This window comes from Saccoglossus kowalevskii, chromosome 15 (assembly GCF_978046115.1).
Source record: "Saccoglossus kowalevskii chromosome 15, keSacKowa6.1, whole genome shotgun sequence".
Lineage (NCBI taxonomy): Eukaryota > Metazoa > Hemichordata > Enteropneusta > Harrimaniidae > Saccoglossus > Saccoglossus kowalevskii.
In genome coordinates this window covers 13,224,704-13,249,747 of record NC_140655.1, presented here as the reverse complement: position 1 = coordinate 13,249,747, position 25,044 = coordinate 13,224,704, and the positions used below count along the sequence as shown (strand labels likewise).

Sequence of the window (25,044 nt, the reverse complement as noted above, 5' to 3'; positions counted from 1 at the left end):
AACTATTTTTAGGTTTGAAAAAAAAAATCATGCCATTTTCCTATCAAAATCCAAGCCAAAAGATCGTACTACAACACGCAACATCGGTAAATCTCTTCTGCGTTGCGTTCAATAACATTAACATATTTAAATAAGCTATGGTGATTTGAACACGTTGGCATCATTCAGCATTTTGATTGGTTAATTAGCGATTTAACCTCAACTCATGCAAGAGAAACATGGCGGATACCCTACAGCATCGGGCGTTTGTATGCGATCGGAATCATTTGCTTACGATGAAACTAAATTGAATTTTATTTGAATTTCATAACAATTCAACGAATTTATTTTTTGTGCGTTATTATAATCACTACTGAGTAATAATCAACAATTGTCAAACGCAGCATGATCGGATTACGCAACTGTGATCGTTTGCTACTACGCAATGCAGTTGTGTTTGTTTTTATATGAAACTTCGTTTAAAATATTCTTTCGTTACCAATAAAATAAAAACAAATGTATTTGAAAAATGACACTGGGCGACACTGTAATGACATTTCAGGCAGTCTACTTTTTAATTCAGCAAGAATTATTAATTATTGTTAATTCTGCAATAGTTTCTCTCGTCTTGGGTGGCCCAACTAACGGCGTTGAAAGTCTGCATAGTAGGATATTTCAATGAAAATAAGTCCCCCCCAAAAATATTTGATGATTATTTTTTTAAATTTTGCACCCCAAATAAGCGCCCACCAGCCGTGAAATCTCCAGGACGATTTTTCTGATGAGCGAATTTACAGCAGAATCCGGTATTATATAAAGAAAGTATTATTATGGACATCTCACAGATATATTGCCGATGTTTTATACTGTTTGTAGTTTGCATATGAAGTGGTTGTTGATGCCCCTCCTATTATTCGACGTCGTTGACAATGCGATAACAATGCCACTCGCACTGTGCACATTTTAGCACTAGATCTAGTGCCATTTTTGCACTAGATCTAGTGCCATTTTTACCACTAGATCTAGTACTTTTTCGGATTAGTGCTACTAGCACTAACCACTCGCACTACGCCCATCTCAACACATTTACATACATGCATGGACATGTATCCTAACATGTATAATCTATGTACTAAATTTGAATGAAAACTGACAAAGCATGTCCAAGATACCACATTTAAAAAAAAAAACAAGATGCCTGCCAGTCGGCCATCTTTGACCCAATTGCGAAAGAAATTGTCATGGACATGTATCCTAACATGTATAATCTATGTACCAAGTTTGAATGACAACTCACAAAGCATGTCCAAAATACAACATTTTCAAAAAAACAAGTTGGCTGTCAGTCGGCCATTTAAAATCGAATGGCTAAACCACTGCATGTGCATATGTCCCACATAAAGTACTCGGCATATGCAAAGAATGAACGAAATTGGTCCTAAAGATTCTGAAATATGACTCCGGACGGACGGACGCACCAGTCGGCCATTTTGAATCGAATGGCTAAACCACTGCATGTGCATATGTCCCACATAAAGTACTAGGCACATGAAAAGAATGAACGGAATCGATCAAAAGGATTCTGAAATATGACGCATGGACAGACATTATCCTAACATGGATAATCTATGTATCAAATTTGAATGAAAATTGACAAAGCATGTCCAAAATACGATATTTAAAAAAAACAAGATGGCTGTCAGTCAGTCATTTTGAATCGAATCGCTAAACTACTGCATGTGCACAGACGAACGAAGACCGAATTATAAGTCCCCGTTTTCGAACTTCGTTCGAACGGGGACTAATAACAAGACATATTGCAGAATTGTCTTTCCCTTTAAGAGGGGGGGCAAGGGTTATTTTCGTTCAACGTAATTGCAATATTTTTTTGTTCGTACAACGTAAATAGAAAAAATATATTTCGTAATTCTGTAATCACAGGCTAGACGTACAACGTAATCAATCAAATATTTGTTTCGTACACTGTAAAAATGTGTCATTTTTCTCGTACATACAAAAATTCACATCCAAATAAAAAAAATCGTAAAGAATAATCCAGGGAAATTACATTTTAGAAACTGTAAAACGACTAGATGACACAATTCACTACAAAATTGGATGTCAAGACGTAAAAGGCCCTCTAATCGAATGAAGAGCATTACGAGGGTAATATGTGCATGCGTCTCTTCACACGGCGCAGCAATGGCGGAGAGCTCTTCGGACCATTCAATGTTCCATTTGTTAACACTGTAAACTGTATAAACGTCTTTTTTTTCTTCGTAAATTGTGAAAAGCCCTTTTTATTTCCCGTAAAACCGTACTAGCTATCCCCCTTGCCTCCCCTCCTTTAAAATTAACATATTATTTCTCATGACTTTCTTCATAAATGTAAATGTACCTTTAGTTCTGGGTTTTATTATTGTCCTCAATGTATTATCCGCTACTTGACTCTGATAGTAGAGAATTGGTACCTGAAAATGATACAATAAGTACATATTATTCAATGTAAATAGTAATACATGTAGTAAATAAGATATTTTGGATTGATTTTGCAGAGTTGCAATGTGACGCCAACAAGCCCCAAAACGTTCCATCTGGTGAAAGAAGCGGATTGTACAGTCTCAAGTATTTTCTAAGAGCTGCATGTACGGTAGTTAGATGTTAGATCTTGTCTGCCCAAATGAGAGTTAATGCAATATTATTGGAGAAATTAATAAATTATGCAACCTATTTACATTTTGCTCTTCTGAAACATTTATAGAATCTCTGATCATTGACGTTGCATTTAGTAATCCAAGTTCCACGCATGAAGCGAGCCCTAATAAACACACCGCCATTTTAAAATGCAAATTTAGCAAATCACCTTACCATTCAGGCTGACTAAATTAAATAATTACATAAACAAACGTATCCAATGGCTGATAAGCAGCTTTTATATCATAAGTAACAATTTTTCGCAATCAGAGAAAATCACAACATTTTGTAGCAGTAAAAATTTGTCTGGGAACATGATGTGATAAAAACCTGAAATCGGAAATATTTCTAGCAGTGAAAATTGAACAGTTTACAGTACCATGTGCAAAGACAACATTCATGAGGGAATATTATAATTTCAAACGTCATTATAATAATTGTACTTACTCCTGACAAGTTATCAAGTCTGTAAGGTGGTGGTACTTGGTCGGCATCGGTAAATGTAGCAAAGAATGTAGCAGCTTTCATTGTAATCTCAACATGTAAAAATATACATCGACCGTTGCTGCCCCTGTAAATTGCAATGCATAATATGACGTGCATGGTGACCAGAAACATTTCAGGGCCTTGCCTGTGTATTGTGCGATATGAAAACACACCTCATGACTACATGTATGCAAGCAAATACTGACACATAAAAGCAGTGAGACATAAACAAGAAATGTTGCATTCTCACCTCATATTAATGTGAAAGGAATCAGTTTTATCAATCTGTATACCACCAGACCATTTACAGTCCTCTATGTCTGCTATTCTTATGCATAGAAGGCGATCTAAGTCATCTCTTGGCCAGTGAAACAACACACTGGAACCTGACAATGCTGACAAGTGTGTCACAGGGTCTGCTGCACCCTGTAAATAAATAAAAAAGACGATATTACTTATCAGTTGTCTTATAGGCAACATAATATTTGTACTTGAGTATGCATATCTCTGTTGGGTATTAAAACACCTAGTTATATTCAGCTAGAGAAACTGAAAGTAATTTGAGATCTCCTCAGCTCATGGCGGAGAAAAAGCCATGACAGACAGCTGCTCTGTATAATACTAGAGTAATATATGAATTAATACAGCAGCTACAAAACCGTAACTCGCATGTCAAATACATTAATAGCACTTATTATGATATTACATAATAATAGGTAACTTTCTATTTACTGAACGTCTGTCGTAAAAATCAAACGATTGGATTTTGAATTTGTATTTTTTTTTTCATACCTCTATGTCAAATACATGTTTATGCTGAGATTTGAGAGGGGGATATTGCATTGAGATACTATTACTTCATCAAAATTGACCATCACCAAATATGTATAACATATTAATAAGTGCGGAAATACTCCTAGAAAACTTTTGCATGTTTCAACGTCACTGCAATGCTATGAGCTTTTTTTGTCCTGTTTTTACGTTAGATTTTGAGCATCAAGCGGGGTCTCGTAGTTAACGGAAAATGGTTAATTTATCAAAATCTTCAAACCCATGCAATAGGCGGTACAAATCAGGACTCAAAAGGACACACTTTTTATTCAGACTCAATGAAAGGTGAAGACTGCCCTCTAGAGTCCAACTATGCAATTAATTAAAACAGTATGTGAATATTAAGATTTCTCTCAATACAGTGACCCCAATTTTCTTTTTATAATTTCAATATCCTGATGGCATGAATCCATAATAAAGAAAGAACAAGTCATTGTCAATGACACGTCCCCGTTCCGTTCATATTTGAGTGACATATACATTCAAAGCAGATCATGACCGAAATGCACCTGCATATGTACAACACATTGTGCTAAATCTGAACAAAATCCATCCATGCATGACTGAGATCCGGTTCTGGAATTGTGAAAATACGTGATTTTGATGCATTTTCGGCCTTAAAATGGCCATCATTCCGCTATTGTTAAGCAGATCATGAAACAAATGCACATATCTATTTGTGACATGATGTACCATGTGTGTGTGAAGTTTGAACTTGATCAATCCAGACATGTCTTGGATACGGATCCAGAACTGAATTCTTTAACAAAATGGCCGCCAGTCGGCCATTTCGAACTTGATCCGAAAAAAAAAGACGTGCATCAAGGTCCTATTATGTTTAATGTATGTACCAAATTTGAACAAAATCCATCCATGCATAACTGAGATACGGGTCCGGAATGGTGAAAATGTGCGATTTCAATGCATTTTCGGCCTTAAAGCGGCCCCCATTTGGCTATCGTTAATGAGATCATGAAACAAATGCACATACATATTTGTGACATGATGTACCTTGTGTGTGTGAAGTATGAACTTGATCAATCCAGACATGTCTCGGATACGGATCCAGAACTGAATTCTTTAAAACAAAATGGCCGCCAGTCGGCTATTTCGAACTTGATCCGAAAAAAAAAATGACGTGCATCAAGGTCCTATTATGTTTAATGTATGTACCAAATTTGAATGAAATCCGTCCATGCATAACTGAGATCTGGGTCCGGAATGGTGAAAATGTGCGATTTCAATGCATTTTCGGCCTTAAAGCGGCCCCCATTTGGCTATCGTTAATGAGATCATGAAACAAATGCACATACATATTTGTGACATGATGTACCTTGTGTGTGTGAAGTTTGAACTTGATCAATCCAGACATGTCTCGGATACGGATCCAGAACTGAATTCTTTAAAACAAAATGGCCGCCAGTCGGCTATTTCGTACTTGATCCGAAAAAAAAAATGACGTGCATCAAGGTCCTATTATGTTTAATGTATGTACCAAATTTGAATGAAATCCGTCCATGCATAACTGAGATCCGGGTCTGGAATGGTGAAAATGTGCGATTTCAATGCATTTTCGGCCTTAAAGTGGCCGCCATTTGGCTATCGTTAATGAGATCATGAAACAAATGCACATACATATTTGTGACATGATGTACCTTGTGTGTGTGAAGTTTGAACTCGATCAATCCAAGCATGTCTCAGATACGGATCCAGAACTGAATTCTTTAAAACAAAATGGCCGCCAGTCGGCCATTTCGAACCCGATCCAAAAAAAAAAATGACGTGCATCAAGGTCCTATTATGTTTAATGTATGTACCAAATTTGAACAAAATCCGTCCATGCATAACTGAGATCCGGGTCCGGAATGGTGAAAATGTGCGATTTTGATGCATTTTCGGCCTTAAAATGGCCGCTATTCGGCTATCGTTAATCGGATCATGAAAAAAATGCATGTGCATATGTCCCATATAATGTGTGATGTATGAGTGAAGTTTGAACTTAATCGGTCCATGCATGTTCGAGATACAGGTGATCACGGACGCACGGACGGACGGACGCACACAGGGCAAAACATAAGTCCCCGTTTTCGGACTGCGTCCGAACGGGGACTAAAAATGAACATGATATATAATCTTTAATTTGACACAAACCTCCTTACTGGGGTACATATCAAACCCTTTTGCTGTTACTCACCAATCCCTTGACAAAATGTCTCTGAGCAAATGAGATTTTAAATCGACTTCTATTGTCCAATTGGTATCTAGGTACAAAGGTTACAATCTGCGTCTCATGGTATCTTCCTAACCCTTTACGGATGTCAATTCCAATGTTATACACCCTATAATACAATAATGAATTAATTGTTTTCATATATATATATATATTGGGGCTACAATTTTATGAACATTAGGTGCTATACTGTAAGTTCGCAATGCCAAAAAAAAAAAACGGTCCATTGCGAGTTCGCAATGTCACAAAAACAGTCAACTGGGAGTTCACAGAAACACAGAAAACAAAAGACTGATTTATATTGTTGAGCGTTGCTGCGGTGGAAAATAGAAAACAGTTTTAAAACATTGTGTGAACCATCAAAGGTACAGTGTATAGCGACATTTGTCACCATCGGTGTTTTGTTCTTTGATGTTTTCCAATCATCCCAGGAATTTCCTACAATCAAAGTCACCATTTTTGTTAATCTTGGTATGCCTGGTGTGATGACCATGGTTCACTAAATTTTCTACACACATGAGTTATTTTTGTAGTCGCATTCATTCTGAAGTGATTGAGGAGGAGGGGAGCAGTGATTTGAAGAGAGGGGGTGTAAAAAAGTATTTGTTACCAATCAGGTCTCAGGCCATGCTGTATTACATGTAGAGATCGCACTCCAGTGCCGCCTTCTAATGAGAATCGCTGGCACCAATTAGGTATACCTTCCTCACCGTGTACACCTTTACCTAGTCGCATTGTACATCTGCGAAAAATGCAGAGAAAATTATGTCATTAATATGATTAGTATTGACATGTAGTGAGAATGCAGAGGATTTTAACATTCCTGGAACTACTTCTCATCTCATAAAGCAGATTCTTCAATCATAAATGAGTGGAAGCAAAATTTATGAAATGTGATGTAATGCAATTATAATTTTTTCTTAAATTTTTTATGTTTTGTGGTTGATTTATGTGCACTCTATAGTTTCAAGTATGGAGAGTATATATTGGCTCTGTTAGGGGTGGATTGCAAATAGAAAGAAGCACATATAAGCCAACAAGTGCATTGATTGTATGCCAAGTCATTAACACTATTTTTACCATAACGTACTTTACAGCACATGCACTAAACTGACAAACACAATACATGGATTTATTCACACAAACAATATATTCCATTTTCAAGAGTAGATGCCCAAGCAGAGTGACTACTGTAAAATACTTTATTTTAGCTTGGAATTAATTTTCGCTATTTTCACTGAAGGAATAATTCAGTGAAAATAAAATATACTTTTTTTCCTATATTTCACATATTTTACTCGTCAAAAATCAGTAAAAATAAAATCCACACAAAACACCCAAACATTTTTTTCAGCGAAAATTAATTCCAGCTAAAAATAAATATTTTACAGTATATGAAAAGCTTGAGTACCGACCGGTATTATTGTAATGATTTATATGATGGTAGTTTTACTTACAAATATGGACATTCTTTATCAGAGTATGAAAATAACAATGGGGATAAACTTCTTGCCAATTCATGTTCTTCAAACTGTCCAGCTGCATCACCTTTCCCACTATCTTGACGAAATACCAGTGGAATACCAGACTTGTTAACCAACCAATATGGCGCTGATATTGATATCTGAAATTTATAGATAAAATTATTTTATAATAATTCAGAAACAGCCTGAGGTAATCTTGAGGCAAACCATTATAATGTGCATGTGTGAATACTTCGATGTCAGCTGTCTCTCAATTTAATTGTTGAATTGCTACATGAAAGTGGCCGCCAGTCAGCCATATATAATCAAATGACAAGCATAGAACCTAATATGAATTATGCTCTATTTTCATTCAAGAAAATAAATCGCAGCAACCGAAATTTGAAATAATTACCCCAATGCATTAAAATTTGATCAAATTCAAGTACATATATAGATAAATACAGCATAAAAAAACAAAAAAATTTGTTTTAATTTCTGTAAGATAATAAAGTTTCAACTAATGACAGATGTCACTGTGAGAATGCCTGCATGGTGCTCATGTAAAATTGTATTCACAACCGGAATATAGCATGTGTAGCATGGCAGAAAACCTTGTTTGTTCTTCTTGCTGTTATCATTTTGTTTAATATATGCATTGAGTAAAAAAAAATGCACATTGCCTCAACATTGAAAAGCACATTAAACACACAGAGGATCTCCAATTCATGATCGTGTGATACAGATTGTAATAAACGAATGTAGTAATTTGTTTCATGTTAGTTCACTACTACCGCAAGATATGAAAGATTAGCGGTTAATCCACACACTAACCTTGAGTGATTTCCCAGCTCTTGGTTCAATTTGCACATTTAGAAACAGCAATCTCCTCTGGTTATCCATCACACGAACAGAGACTTTGTAATCTCGGTAGAAATTCACTGGAATCACCAGCTCCCTGCATTCAGGATAGTTCTCAAGACCAAATCCATACTCGCTAACTTGGCTCAAATCAGCCTGCAACGGAGAAGATAACCAGTGTAAACTCTGCTATAACTAAACTGCTTGACAAATAAATCAATTGAGCCACCATGGTCAGCTGGCGGTACTAAAGAAAAATACAGGTATGAAAAAAAACTACCAAACTTTCTTCAACATACATGTATGTTCCCTTAGTGGAGGCACCCACTTCAGAAAATTGGCAAATCTAAATTTTTGCTCACTACATGTCTGTGACCTTTGTGGTAAATGAAATTTTATTCATTATGATTTGTAATTTGTTTTCTTTTGCTCAATAATGGAGCGACTTTAATGCTTTGCAACACAAAAGTAACAATGTGTCAATGCAAATGAAACAAGCCATGCATGGCACAGTCCCCATTAGTTATCAATATCAAATTTAATATATATAGTCTTGTGTATAGTTGGAACATACACATGTCAGAGATATGGATCCAGAAGCTGATGCTTGATTATAATTTTTTAACATTTTAATGACTGAAATTCAGTCATCTTGTATCTGATAGTGATGATCATGATGCAAACCAAATGTTTCCAATACAACAACGATGGGGATAATAATGCATTGCCAATGGAAAGTGATACTAGACTTTATGCGAAAGCAGCACTGTTGAGTACCAATTGAATACTCATTGACGCATTTGACCCTTTGTCAAAGCCAACTTCAGGCACCATCCACAAAATTTATAGTCCGAGCAAAAAATATTTAGAAAATTTCAATTTTCTTGATCAAAAACTTAAACCACATTTTGTCTGTTTGGTCCAAAATTGAGATTGAATTTGGTGAAAATTTCTCAGAACTGAGTTCAGCGACCCAATATTTGTAATTATTTTTCTTCATCTTTGTAACATATCAAATATGTTAAAATGACAGTATTTTCAATTTTGTAAAATGTTTGGTCAAATTTAGAGAAAAATCAAACAAATCTGAACACATCTTGGTGATGATTTTGGTTAAAAAAAAAGTTGGTTCATACCTGGTAGACTGGTTCATCTTTTCCTGGTTTGATCTGTCCTCTGATATCAGTGCCTTTGATGTAATAGTTCAAATCATATGGTAACAGATTTGTGAGCACAACTGGTGGCAACAATGTAATTGTGTGTCCAGGTTGCTGAGCTGAGTCAACACGTGGGCTCTCTGTACCTTTACGATTTGGAAAGTCAGCTGGGAAACCATCACGTCTTACGCAGGCACATAATCTAAACAATAATGCAATAAATACACCTTAGTTGAATTATTCATGTTTTATCATTTAACAATTTTCTGAATTTGCATGACAAAACATGTGATGTCATAATATGGCTGCCTTTACAAAATCTATCTGTGTTTTAATATGGCTGCCATCCATATAGTGAACAAGACGAATTTAAAAAAAGTGGTTATCATGAAGAAATGATATCAACAAAGGGGTAAAATTCCTTTTATTTGAGGTTATATTTGAAAATACATTTTTGAGCAGCCATGAAATTTCAATTCAGACTTGTGACTGAAATCAACAATGAACAGTTATGTGGGCTTACATTTATAAATGCCATACACAATTACACCAAAAATAACAAGCAAAAACAAAAACAAAAGTTTTCAAAGATTGTGCCACGCCCAAAAGTTGCAATGTATTTTATTGATAGTGATTAACATGATTTGCAAAATACTGTAGAATACTTTATTTTCGCTTGGAATTTATTTTCGCTGTTTTCGCTGAAGGGATGATTCCGTGAAAATAAAATCCAGCGAATATACTTTTTTCAAATATATTTTACATTAAACTCATCAAAAATCAGTGAAAATAAATTCTACACAAAACGCCCAAAAAGCCTTTTCAGCGAAAATTAATTCCAGCGAAAATAAAGTATTCCACAGTATAGAGGGTTAGGGTTACAGATGCTATTAAAGACCTGGAAATACAACTGTAGGTATTTGACATAAACTTTACCTGAAGTTTCCTCCTTTGTCAGTGCCAGGTCTCAAACACTGTACAATCTTACTACGTGATTCACCAGGTTTTGCCACATTCCTCCAATGTATTGGTTCCTCACAGTATAGAACACCCCAGTCTTGACGTGGTCTCACATACAGATTCCAGTATGTTAGAGGCATAGGGACGGAAAAACTGTCATTCGGACTCAGTAATGGTAAATCCACACAACCTGCAAACAGCAATATGAATCATGTGTCAATTTATTCAGGGATATGAAATTTACGATCTACATGTATTATATTATACCAGTGTATCACTGCCATCAATGCATCATTGTGATTGGTTGGGAGACTGTTTTAATTTTTGCAAGCCATGGTTAAATAGAGCATAATGCACAGTTATGGTGTTCCAAATAAAGCCCCAGAATATGAATACAAGTTCAATTCGTAAACAAATAAAGTGAAGGGCATTTAAATTTTAGGGAAATTTTGGGGTAATATTGATAGCATGAAGATATTATATACATATTTTATTTTGGTACATGTAGTGGTTAATTAAAAAAAAATGTACAACCTACAATTTTTGCAGGCTATTCTTTGCGACATATTTTCGTTGTCTGCAACATACATGGCCGAGTATCATGTTCGGGAGCTGGAAACACATGCCAAAATGTATGCTACCGGCGGCGAAAATTGTCCCGTTGAAGCATTTCAAAATGTATTTGTCCAAATTGCAAAATGCGTTGTTTCAGGGACCCCATGTAAATGTAACACACACTGACAGTCTGGTATTCGTGAAAATAAATTGGGATCTATGATGAAAGAGATTTCGACAGCAGCAAATTTGTTGACAATTCATGCACATCAACTGTGTGCACTGCGTTCGGCAGGAGTTGAAACCAGACACATTTATGTATTTCACGGCACTTAAAAACGAAGCTAGTGTTCGGTCCTACACTAACAAAGTCACCAATAATCAGAGTCAATGAATATCCAGTATCCTGTCTCGCAGTTTTTGGTATAAAAACAAATCCTCTGATAGAGAAGTGACCGTAGCGTTCGAAGCGGGTGTTTCCGACAACCGGCATAGTAGCATCTGGACCAACTCACGCAGAATCTGGCACCGCGTCTATTTCTAAAACCCACAATCAAAGTACACATGCAGCATCTGCTTTGTTCCATAACTGCACCTTTAGTAGACCAATTAATGTCAGCATAACAAACTCAAAATAGAAAATTCGACAACGATATTAAGTCCACAGCAAATATTTTCAAAAATGGCGCACAGTGCGCGCTGCCGGTAATTTCTGCTGATGATAATTTATTCACAGGTATTCATATGTAAATTTAGCGTTCAGCTTGTTCAGTTTATTCAATTTCTAACTATTTGCTAGTTTCTTGCGTTGTAGAAATAAACTTCCTTTGATTGTGATGATATCTAAACTTGCTGTTCTGTGCGTTTCTGTGTACTGAGCGCGACTGTGTGATAAGAGATTAAATACTGGTTCCAGGGCCCATTTCATCTGATCACCGATGCTCATTACACGTCGTTCGAAAACGACTGTTTCTTATTTTGTAAAAAGGCCGAGAGTGTCGAAAATGCTACAGAAATGAAGTTGGTATAATATAATAGCAATAAACCACCGCCGGAGTCGGGTAGACCACTCGATATACACTCGGTATACCCACCTTCGGCAGTGGTTTATTGCTTAATTAAGTTTTACATGTGTTAAGTATGAGTGTATACGAGTGAATGAAATTACGTATACAAGATATGCTTCTGGTAGATGAGTGGTACTGAATAGTATATGTAGATGAATAGTAGATAAATGGCAAATGAATGGTAGTGAATAGTATATGTAGATGAATAGTAGATAAATGGTAAATGAATGGTAGTGAATAGTACATGTAGATGAATAGTAGATAAATGGTAGTGAATAGTACATGTAGATGAATAGTAGATAAATGGTAGATGAATGGTAGTGAATAGTACATGTAGATGTACTATTCACTAGATAAATGGTAGATGAATGGTAGTGAATAGTACATGTAGATGTACTATTCACTAGAAAAATGGTAGATGAATGGTAGTGAATAGTACATGTAGATGAATAGTAGATAAATGGTAGATGAATGGTAGTGAAGAGTACATGTAGATGAATAGTAGATAAATGGTAGATGAATGGTACTGAATAGTATGTGTAGATGAATAGTAGATAAATGGTAGTAGAATGGTAGTGAATAGTACATGTAGATGAATAGTAGATAAATGGTAGATGAATGGTACTGAATAGTATGTGTAGATGAATAGTAGATAAATGGTAGATGAATGGTAGTGAATAGTACATGTAGATGAATAGTAGATAAATGGTAGATGAATGGTAGTGAATAGTACATGTAGATGAATAGTAGATAAATGGTAGATGAATGGTAGTGAATAGTACATGTATATGAATAGTAGATAAATGGTAGATGAATGGTACTGAATAGTATGTGTAGATGAATAGTAGATAAATGGTAGTAGAATGGTAGTGAATAGTACATGTAGATGAATAGTAGATAAATGGTAGATGAATGGTACTGAATAGTATGTGTAGATGAATAGGAGATAAATGGCAGAAGAATGGTAGTGAATAATAGTGAATGGCAGAATGATAGAAAAATGTCAGTGAATGGTAGTGTATGGTAGATGAATAGTAGATAAATGGTAGAAGAATGTGTCGCGTGCAGTTATCTAACATGAACAAATTTTACTTTCTGTATGATGTTCTCCAAGCTAGTTTGTAATTTCAGACATTGTTTTGATAACCACGAGTTGAGTCCTGAGAGACTGGATCGGTTTCTGTAGCAATCGTGACGCTATATCCAAACGTTCGCTACATTGTTTCCCATTGCATTCTCGCGGTATTTGTCTGTTTACCGCCCAAAATTCCCACCAAAGTTCTGCCTCGTGTTAGTCGCGTGTCACTCCTAATATGGAATGACAGCGTTATGTTTCGTTTGTATGCGCCAATCATTAGCGTTGTTTTATTTTCGGAGCGTTTTGGCATGATATATTCTAGAGTACAAACACGTGTTTGGTACTTCTCCGATTAGCTGTCACAGAGACAAATGCCGCTCTAACGTTGACAATTACATTAACCAGGCAAAGCGCTGTCGTGAGAAGTCCGATTCAGGCCGTCGCTGTAATTCCTTCTATGGTAGCTTCGCAACTTGATGCTCGTTATGCACACCCTCCTTTCTATGCTCTCTACGATGCCAACTCCTCATGAAGCTATTATTTAGCGATCTATATTTTATACCAAGAAGTATTTGCTGTACAACGTATTGATGTTCATGTTGAGTACAAATAAACCAGTTTGAATTATACCTCACGTCTGTTCAACTCAAGAAAACACAACGCAATCGATGTCCATTTCAATAACAATTCCGCATGATTAGTCAGTTCGTTTTATGTGACGAAAAGAACACCCCAACGCCTAGTTTTGCGATATAAACTTATCCACCACAGAATGGTAGTGAATAATAGTGAATGGCAGAATGGTAGATAAATGGTAAAAAAATGTCAGTGAATGGTTTATGAATGGTAGTGTATGGTAGATGAATAGTAGATAAATGGTTGAAGAATGGTAGTGAATAATAGTGAATGGCTCAATGGTAGATAAATGGTAGACGAATGTCGGTGAATGAAGGTTGTGTGGTAAATGAATGGTAGTGAATCATAGTGAATGGTTGATAAAAGGTGGAAGAATTGTGTATGAACGGTTGTAATTAATAGATGAATGGCCTAGACAGTACAGAACTGCATCATTTGCACCAGTTACCATGACAACCAGATTGCTTTCAAGCATACTTTGCTATAATCTAGTGTGTTTATACTCAGACAATATGTCATCTATAAGTGGTTTGAAGACTCACCTGCTGATGCATTGTTAGAAGGGTGTATCATCTTTAATTCCATTGGAACATGAACACGACTTATTATCATGAGTGAAGACCTCACAGTTACAACTTTACGTGCACTACCTTCCAGTGTTACATCAAATACGACCCGTGCAGGTGGCAGATCACAATACTATGATAAAAAAAAACACTCATTGTATAACATATAATTTGAATCACTGACATACCTATACCTCTGTCATTTACATAAATGCATATGCGACTAAAAAAATTATATATGGTATAATAAGACTTAGTACTTATTTGTAATTCTTGCTTACTTGTAGCAATGAACGAGCACAGTTATAAGAGTTGACTGGAACCAAACTCTTTTGTAATGACCAACATTCATATAATAAATCACAAAAAAATACAATTTTCGGAAAATGTATTTTAAATTCTATATAGGTCAACTACACCTACAAATTGACCATATATACTAGTTTGATAGCGTTTGGCTGAAAATTGTTGGAGTTATCATGCCCACAAGAAAAGTTTATGATGATTCCGTCGATGCACTGGACAACAACAACGAGGACGCCAGATGACAGACATTTTGCACTAATATGAATTTCCTTTCAGATCATTAAGGGCAAGCTAAAAAGTAAGTTCATTAAGATTCACTTACAATACTGGATGCAGTTTTGCGTTTTGGTTGAATTTGTCTGAAGACTATTCCAACTTTATCCACAGAGACTGCTGTAGATTCTTGCCATCCATCAACTCGTACCACGATCTGATGCAGCTTTAACTCATGAGTACTCTGTAACCATAACAACAACAAGTTTACAAGATTGAATGTAGATGGAAACAAGGATCGTTCAGAGTTTATTGACAAATACTGGTGAAGATTCTCGCTATCTACAAACACGTATAATGATCTGATTCAGCCTCAACTTATGAAAACACTAAATGTTAACGACAAGAAGTTAACAAGATTGAATGCAGACGACAAGGACGCAAGGACAGACATACCGAAAATGATCCACTCCAGAAGTATGTGATTTCATCGGGCAGAACAAGGTATTGACACACATGTAAAACTGACAAACTGTACAATTCATACCCTCAAAAATACCAGAGTTCAAATCTTGTGATTTCCATGAGATCTAGCTTCATCCAAACCATTATAAATGTTATAAAACATTTGGTTTTATTGAAAAGCATCTAGATTAAACAATTTTCAAATGAACTCACTCTGTGTCTCAGCTTAACTCTGCTTTCAAAGACAAATGGTAACTCTTCATTAGGTTGAACTTCTTTCCACTCACTCACTTTACCATGGTTATCAACAGTGACAGCTGACTGCAGGTGACTTTGAGAACTTGATGCCACAATACTGCAATTAATCAATAATTTAATGAATATATTGTATAAATAATTATGATTTCAATGATTATTCAATATATGCGCTGATATCACAATTGTAGTGAGTTAAACACCCATCTAAGATCGCAACCAAATGACAGCGAAACAAGTTTCAAATTTTCATTGCCAAGCATTAACACAGACCACACAGTGTGATCAAGCCCATTAAACCATCTTTCACATGCATGATAGAAAAGCAAGTAGAAAACCCCAAATTCACCTATATGGTGGCAAGGACAAGTAGATAAAAGCGACACTCACCCAGTAGATATACTAGTCTTGGTGGCAAATTCTAATTTACACCCAGTTTGATTCCTCAGTGCATATGGTACAAATGGCTGTCTTCTCTTCTGATCTGACGGTAAACTCGCCATGTTGTAATAATCCTCGGTCCAATTCTTCTTAGTGTTTCGATACAGTTCTATTAACGAACTCGTTAAGTTGAAATCTAAACGATCATCAGCTGATAACAAAGAGAGAATATTTATTTATTATTGTAGTTCCATGATTAGACTTGTCTGGTCAGTTACGGGCACTTTTATTTACGAGGCGTCCATTTTGCTACGTCATAGGGGTCAAACTGCATGAATATATAATTAATTCAACATGGCTGCTTCACGTCCACATTTAGTTTTTCGTAAGATGGAACTAGTTTTGGTTCGTTAGATTGAACTAGTTTCAGTTCGTACCACTGATATTTTCTTTCTCAATGGAGTGTTTTTGCTGCACCCGTAATTGTTGTATAAATCCTGTATATTTTACCCCGCAATACCCTCACCCCGTACTCACTACATTTTATCACTCATACTAGCTAAATTACCTCCATGTAATCACTACAAATACCACCCGTACTCACTGCAAATACCACCCGTACTCACTACAAATATCACCCGTACTTGCTATTTTCTGAAAAGTACGTCTCGTACTTTTCACCCATACTTGGCTCATTTTGGTACATTTATAATATATGTTTCTGGCCATAATCACTCATTATTTATTACTTTAAGTAGAAAAAAAAATGAGAATACCACAAAGTATGCACTCAGGCAGTACAGAGTCACTTCAACCTCCTCTACGTGTCAGTCGATTAAGATCACCAAATTATATTCATTCATAATTTGTGTTATTTTTGTGATAACCTCGTACTATTATACAGCATGTGCTGGCCAATCAGAATGCTACATTCGGGAAAAAAAATTCAAAAAGTTTGAATCTTGCTAATATACTGTATATGAAGGTACCCTTTCATTTTAATGCTATTGCTATTTACTGTACAGTCTGCAAGTTTTGTCTATTTACCTTTGATTTCAACCACCAGTCTACCAGCACTCCTGCCAGATACAGGTTGCTGTTGCCATGCCAACTTACACCTATCAATAAAATAAAAAAAAAATAGTTACATGTACATAAAGCAACTAATTTACAAATTAATGATGCCATTTGCTGTGAATGTTAAGTTTGTACCGAAAAATGTATAGGACAATGCTTTATAAAAACTTTTAACTACTGTAAACTTACAAATTTTCAATTTTCATTATCATGATTTTCTGATTTTATGGCATTCCTGAAGATAAAATTTTGTGAAAGTCGCTGACTCCCCATAACGTAGGAATCTAGAGTAATGTTCGTGACTACAAAATTTTATGATTTTCACTGACTTGCTTAATTCACAAATTTGTCTTTGAAAAATTAAAGCAATTTACAGTGTATAACAGCTATATTACAACTATTAAACAATGACAAAAAGTTAATTATTAATATTAACCTTTCACCACCAGTCCACAAAATAGTTTATAGTTTGCACTTGCCTCTGGAAAATAGCCACATTTTTTTTCAGTAAAAACTGAAAATTGACTCAAATTTTGTCTGTTGGCTCTAAAATTAGGTTTCATTTCCAGAAATATCGAAGAATATAAGAAAAAAGTGCTGAAAAATATTGGCGAGAAAGTCTGATGTAAAAAGATAAAATGAAACAAGATCATGCACACCAACATTAAAAGCCAATGTTCAGATTAAGAGAAGACAAAATACTATGTTTCATATTATAAATTATTATACTTACTTCCATGGTTCAAGGAATGGTTCCCATCCTGATAAGTATCTATTATAATAATCCCCGGACAGACGGAATACAGATAGACCATCGTTTATACCATGGAACTTTTGTAAGAAATACAAACTACTAAGTGAAATTTCTGCCAATGGTACATCACAGTCCTTACAGTCATCAATTAAGCATATACAGATGTAGCCAGCACGTATCTAAAATGAGAACAAAGATACAACCTACATGTAGGTTCTGGTTTCAACTATCAGGTTTGACACAGACACCAACAAATCTTGTCCAACCCCCACCCCTTCAAAGCAACCTCAGAATTGAAAGAAAAATGACTGGTAGTTAGTATTTAAACACCTTTCAGACTAATTTAATAAAATACATCTATGTTAGGAAAACCACTTTGTAGCTGTGAAAAAGTTCTTTGCAAAAATTAAATGGTGTACACTTTAGGGAATGATAGTACCGGTATTCTCATGAAAGCATATGCATTGGCTTAGCAGAAAAATTCTTCAGGTTTTTGCTGTAAAACAATTTCTGCAAAATGTTTGGTAAAAGTTTTGTTCCCTACAAACTTTATCTTTATAACATCGCTCTCCATGTACCAAAGAGTAATAATTTCAATTGATACTAAAGGCATACATAAATGACATACATAAACAACATTTTCCAAATTTAGTATGGATACAAGTATATTCTGTTGTAAATACTGATACATACCTCAACACCAGACAGTCCCAAAGAGTCTTCAGACTCAGTCTGGGTATCACTGTGTTTAGGAGACCTTGGTATGGCATTTTCCAACAACCAGGAAGCAGCTGCGTCTATGCGACCATCCACCTCTTTTAAAGCCTGTATACAGTCAACTCTCTCAAATCCTACGTCTTCTAAACTGGAAATCTTCGCCTCTGAAACAACAAACACTTCATGGTGTGAGGCGGATGCGATCAGTGAATTTTTATCAGTGTTCATAAATTATCATAATTTATCCATCAAAGAAACAAGAAGTCCAGACATAAATACAATTTTAGAGTAGTTGTAAAAAGGTCAAATAAATAATTATAGTCGGAGAATGATTCAGAATAGAAATATGAAGAGTATGGAATGAAGAGTTGTGATGACATCTTTGAAAATAATTTGAAAGTACTGGGTAAAAAATCTTATGATGCATATTACAGGGTCCATAGCACCAAGAGCCAAATGATTTCCAAGACTTTCCCAGGCTTTTTCCCAAACTTTCTTTTTTCCCTAAGACATTTTGACCCTAAATTCAGACCAACATCATCACCAAAGCTCATCAAAGTTCTGAGGATATGGTAGTTCCCTGGAGAAAACGAGCCTTTCTAAAATGAATTACCGTAATAACTATGAAGAAATTTAAAGACTTTTCAAAGATTTTTTTTATTTTTCCTGTAATTTAAAGACAACTTTCCAGACCTCAAAAAATCCAAAGACTTTCAAAGGATTTTTCCAATGCTTTGAACCCTGTATTATACAACACGTTGTATAAAGAATATTTATAAAGAGTATTTGAGAATCCAGGCATATTCCTTTGCAAGTAAATCATGCAGGGGAATAATCAGGTTTCTGGGGCTTCCCTATTTTAACAGAAAAGTATTTTTTTTTTTCACTGAATATCACAATGTCAAGAATTCTATAAGAACACTAATTTTTGGGTGGAGGTAACATTTTGACAATTTTGTAAAGATGAGTGGTTATTAAAAGACAAAAAGAAAGCTGCAAAACCGAAAGACGCAAGCAAGAACAAAATATAAGTTGGCTCATTCTTAATTGCATTATTGAATCAAACACTACTACAAGTATACGGAATATATAAGACAGTAATTAATGCAACTGACTGATGGACACTTGAGAGTAAACTGAATCTTACCATCTAAGATCTGTATATCTTCCGGTGAGGATATATTCTGGAATGAATCTTGGCTCACTGCCTGTATTGCTTGTTTTGGTAGTGAATTCAATATCGCCATGAACAGCTTTATGTCGTGGTACGAGACGCGAATATTTAGTGTTTGCATAATCTGTACCTGAAAAAACATCAATATTCACCAGACATTGTCATTAACAGTAATCTCACACTCAAATGTGGACAAGTTTTTCTCTCTCAGTAACCCAACTAGTTTTTTGAATCATGGGCCTCAGTAGTATACATTTTGACCAAGTTTCAATACAAAATGGCCGCCAGAGTAAGGTTAAACTCTATGAAGATAATACAAAGTCATTGTTTCCATGGAAACAAGCTTTTAATTAGTACTTTTATTTTCCCCCGTTCCATTTATTTACTCATTAATTTGTGACACTCAAATTTTTCAAATTTTCACCGACCTCTATAATGAACAGATTTACCATTAATTGCACTTAAAAAGTCAACATTCAGTTTCCATAAACCATAATACACATAAAGTACACATTACAACTAAATAAGTGGTCACTGGTTACCTACTACTTTTAACAGGAATTTATAATGAACAGATTTACCATTAATTGCACTTAAAAAGTCAACATTCAGTTTCCATAAACCATATTACACATAAAGTACACATTACAACTAAGCAAATTGTCACTGGTTACCTACTACTTTTAACAGGAATTGTGTTAATGTCAAAAGTTGGGGTTGAGGTTCTGAGCATAAACTTGGCAATGACTACATGTACCGGGTAGGTACAAACTGTTTAACACATCAGATCACCTACTTCCATTGAGTACACTCTCAGTTATCACATAAACATCTGGGAGTAGATGTGGTTTTAAAAAAACAAATATTTGAAAATAATAAAAATGTAAAAAAAAGAAATTAAATCTGACTTTAATCAGATTGGGCTTACTCCAACCTAATACAAACTAATTGTGGATGAAGTAAACGTGTGAATCATTTTTGCACGTAATCACCATGCAGTCACCAATACAGGATGAATAGACTTCTTCTATACTATCAACACAACAAACCCATTTCCTTGATTATTCTAAATATTTATAAATTTCACAATTCAAACTAAAATGGGAGGTTTCTATTGGCTGACGATGAACAAACAGTGAGCTTGAAGTTTGGCTGTTTGAATTCAATTCATTGAAATTTACAAATATTTATAAAACTCAAGGAAATGGGTTTGTTGTGTTGATAGTACTTATCCTAAACAATCGTTTCTGGCTGAAAGAAATTTTTGATGAACCATTAATATTTAATTTATATAAGAAAAAAAATTATAATGGTCTCAAAAAAGGAGACACCAATTCTCACCTTAAAATATAAAGAACCTGTAGGCTGAACAAAAATGAAAATAAAAACAATAAATACAGTATAACATAGTTCAGTCGACTGCACAGAGATACTCCAGTGTGATGTATTCTTGATGATATCTGTTTTTATGCCACTGTTTGGAGCTTAATTGTTGAAGCAGATCAAATAAAATACTTGCACAGGAATATGATAATAGATTTTTGAAGCTGACAGAAGTGGAAGTGACAGTGATGCTGCACTGTAGCAAATCCATTGTTATGATACTAAGATGTATTGAAGATTAAATGTCCTAACAATTTGTGAAAGTGACTCAAAAGTAGTTTTCAGTCTAATATCAGAAAACAAATGTGTTTATCTCATCAGGTGAATACCATCATCACTCATGATCTCATGTAGGAATGCAGGATCATGCAAGAAATGGTTATTCTATACATGATTTATTCTATACATGATTTATTCTATACATGATTTATTCTATACAGGATTTATTCTATTCAGAATTTATTCTATACAGGATTTATTCTATTCAGGATTTATTCTATACAGGATTTATTCTATACAGGATTTATTCTATACAGGATTTATTCTATTCAGGATTTATTCTATTCAGGATTTATTCTATACAAGATTTATTCTATTTGGGATTTATTCTATTTGGGATTTATTCTATTTGGGATTTATTCTATACAGGATTTATTCTATTTGGGATTTATTTTATACGGGATTTATTTTATTTGGGATTTATTCTATACAGGATTTATTCTATACAGGATTTATTCTATTTGGGATTTATTCTATTTGGGATTTATTTTATACAGGATTTATTCTATTCAGAATTTATTCTATACAGGATTTATTCTATACAGGATTTATTCTATACAGGATTTATTCTATTCAGGATTTATTCTATACAAGATTTATTCTATTTGGGATTTATTCTATTTGGGATTTATTCTATTTGGGATTTATTCTATTTGGGATTTATTTTATACAGGATTTATTCTATTCAGAATTTATTCTATACAGGATTTATTCTATACAGGATTTATTCTATACAAGATTTATTCTATTCAGGATTTATTCTATACAGGATTTATTCTATACAGGATTTATTCTATACAGGATTTATTCTATTCAGGATTTATTCTATTCAGGACTTATTCTATACAGGATTTATTCTATTCAGGATTTATTCTATTCAGGATTTATTCTATACAAGATTTATTCTATTCAGGATTTATTCTATACAGGATTTATTCTATTCAGGATTTATTCTATACAGGATTTATTCTATACAGGATTTATTCTATTCAGGATTTATTCTATACAGGATTTATTCTATACAGGATTTATTCTATACAGGATTTATTCTATACAGGATTTATTCTATACAGGATTTATTCTATACAGGATTTATTCTATTCAGGATTTATTCTATACAGGATTTATTCTATTTTGGGATTTATTCTATACAGGATTTATTCTATTCAAGATTTATTCTATACAGGATTTATTCTATTCAGGATTTATTCTATACAGGATTTATTCTATTCAGGATTTATTCTATACAGGATTTATTCTATACAGGATTTATTCTATACAGGATTTATTCTATACAGGATTTATTCTATACAGGATTTATTCTATTCAGGATTTATTCTATTCGAGAATCAAGGTCGGTGTTTACTGCTATAGTTAGAGGTTTGAGGTCAGTACAGTTTTAATAAAGTGTGTTTTGTATATTAAGAGTTTGAATAATTTATTAAGCATATTATCCAGTATGGTGTGGTAGAGCAGTTATGTCTTCACCAACCTGTCACATACAGTCATGCGTTTATCTCTTTTATATCATATGAGTAATGCGTTCCTGCATTGCACAAGTATATTTCCAGTGGGTACCATACTGGGGATCAAATAGACTGGCTCATCCCTGGTAATTTAATTTTTAAGTAGATCACTTACCACTCAGGCATGGACAATCATTTGAGTCAGGCAGCGATAGTTGTGTTTTCCAAAAGTAAGTTTAGATCGCAACTAATGGTGTTTTTTTGCAAATATGCAATTCAGATAAAATGGAAAGCATTCAGTTAACTTGATCAATGACTGACACAAATGCAATAAACGCATAGACCGAATGTGATAGCGATAAAAGTGCTACACGAATGCGATAAATGAGTGATGCGAGTTCAACAATGCTAACATGTTGCGCAGGGGCCGAACTGTATGCACCGTAATTTGACACCAATGAGAAGCTGTCAAAAACCATCATATTACTCCCAGAGCACACAGGCAATCATGAAATCATACCTCTAAACTTGGCTGTACGTCAGTGTCTACAGTAGCGTCCAATAGACCGCTGGTTCTAGTATACGTTGGTGAACTGTTCAACTCCACACTGACAGTGACAGGATCGATAATGGATAGTGCAGTGTCTTCTTCGCTGGATAGACTACACGAAAACACCTCCAGACTCTGAAGACTGCACGACATGGGTTTGTCATTGCCCGATGGTTTGTAGCTTAATACAGCAGTAGACTACAATGAAATAAGGTACAAATAAAATCATAAATGTAACACGCCCATCATTACAGGAGCATTCTCATGATTCATGAGATTCATGAGCATATTGTATATTTTGGTACATATAGCAAAAACTGCAAAACGTATATTAGATGCAACTTTTTTTTTTTGTATATTTACCTATGTTATTAATATGAGACATATTTTGGCAGCACTCTGCATGATTTAGATATATGCCGGTTTAAAAGCAAGCTAAACTACTTTTAAGTCAGGTAAAAGCTCAATACAATCTACATCTTGCTGTATTGTGGCTACAATTACAATCAATACCAAAAAAAAAAAAAATTTGGCGCAGTACACTTTTTGACTCTGCATGGTAACGGTGTAGTTCATATGTATTCAAATTAGAACACTTTGAAATCAAGAATGTTTTTTTGTCAACTAAAAATTTAAATCTGAACATTGTGATATAAGTACATCAATTTTTATCAAAAATGATACATATTTTACTGAAATATGGCAATCTTAAGAAAACAATTCACATTGAATTGAGCTAAAATGTAATCCCTTAGTAGTTGCCAAAACAAGGTCTGCCACATGATTAGTTTTAACACCTGACCCTCTGAGCTTTAAAGTCAACTTCCGGCACCTAGTTTCATTTATCGTCTGCTCTTTTCACAGAAAATTTTGATGAAAATTAAATTTGTTTTTACCAACCTAAAAAGCAATGTTTCATTTTGTCTGTTTGGTCCAAAATTAAATTTGAATTCATTGAAAATTGAAAATTTATCCAATTTTGAGAGGGAATAAAATTTGACTCTCAAAGGGTTAGGGAATGAAGCTGTATACTTACAAGGTGAGGTAATTTTAGATTACTGAAAAATTGGGTTAATTATCGATTCTTTACAAATAATGAGAAATACAAGTGAGTGAATGTCCCTTTAACAGAATTGGTGCATCTCCCAACCTGAACACTAGTTTCACGACTGCAGTTCACTCACATACCTTAAGAATAACTGCATTAGTGTCCCAGCATGCCATGTTTTCCACAACGACAAATTCTGTCTCTGTGATGTTAAGTTTTAGTTCAAATGGCTTGTCAGGCTGTGAAACAGATTTATAATAATATCCCATTGTTAGTAAATCAAACAGTAGACAATTATCTAGTAAATAATTACAAACAAATTTGAAATATAAAACTTTTGCACAGGGTGTAGTGACTCCAGAATCACTGCAGGTGAGTGTGCTGACCATCAAACCATACTCATTGAAAACAAG

At 34.6% G+C, this 25,044-nt stretch overlaps 1 protein-coding gene across 1 annotated transcript in view; it reads right to left on the bottom strand.

The window, feature by feature from the left end:
• The window catches only part of LOC100367057 (intermembrane lipid transfer protein VPS13D-like), an 88,597-nt gene that overhangs the window by 17,148 nt on the left and 46,405 nt on the right, over positions 1 to 25,044 (bottom strand). The window contains exons 38-57 of the mRNA XM_085508442.1: positions 24,772 to 24,870; positions 23,554 to 23,781; positions 21,247 to 21,270; positions 19,879 to 20,035; positions 18,708 to 18,895; positions 17,994 to 18,193; positions 17,231 to 17,301; positions 16,193 to 16,394; positions 15,761 to 15,902; positions 15,192 to 15,326; positions 14,540 to 14,696; positions 10,638 to 10,851; positions 9,681 to 9,903; positions 8,518 to 8,700; positions 7,678 to 7,844; positions 6,831 to 6,962; positions 6,185 to 6,329; positions 3,410 to 3,585; positions 3,121 to 3,244; positions 2,378 to 2,450 (exon numbers count right to left, since the gene is read on the bottom strand). Of these exons, the coding sequence (XP_085364568.1) occupies positions 2,378 to 2,450; positions 3,121 to 3,244; positions 3,410 to 3,585; positions 6,185 to 6,329; positions 6,831 to 6,962; positions 7,678 to 7,844; positions 8,518 to 8,700; positions 9,681 to 9,903; positions 10,638 to 10,851; positions 14,540 to 14,696; positions 15,192 to 15,326; positions 15,761 to 15,902; positions 16,193 to 16,394; positions 17,231 to 17,301; positions 17,994 to 18,193; positions 18,708 to 18,895; positions 19,879 to 20,035; positions 21,247 to 21,270; positions 23,554 to 23,781; positions 24,772 to 24,870 (3,040 nt within the window). The remainder of the gene's footprint in view (positions 1 to 2,377; positions 2,451 to 3,120; positions 3,245 to 3,409; positions 3,586 to 6,184; positions 6,330 to 6,830; positions 6,963 to 7,677; positions 7,845 to 8,517; positions 8,701 to 9,680; positions 9,904 to 10,637; positions 10,852 to 14,539; positions 14,697 to 15,191; positions 15,327 to 15,760; positions 15,903 to 16,192; positions 16,395 to 17,230; positions 17,302 to 17,993; positions 18,194 to 18,707; positions 18,896 to 19,878; positions 20,036 to 21,246; positions 21,271 to 23,553; positions 23,782 to 24,771; positions 24,871 to 25,044) is intronic.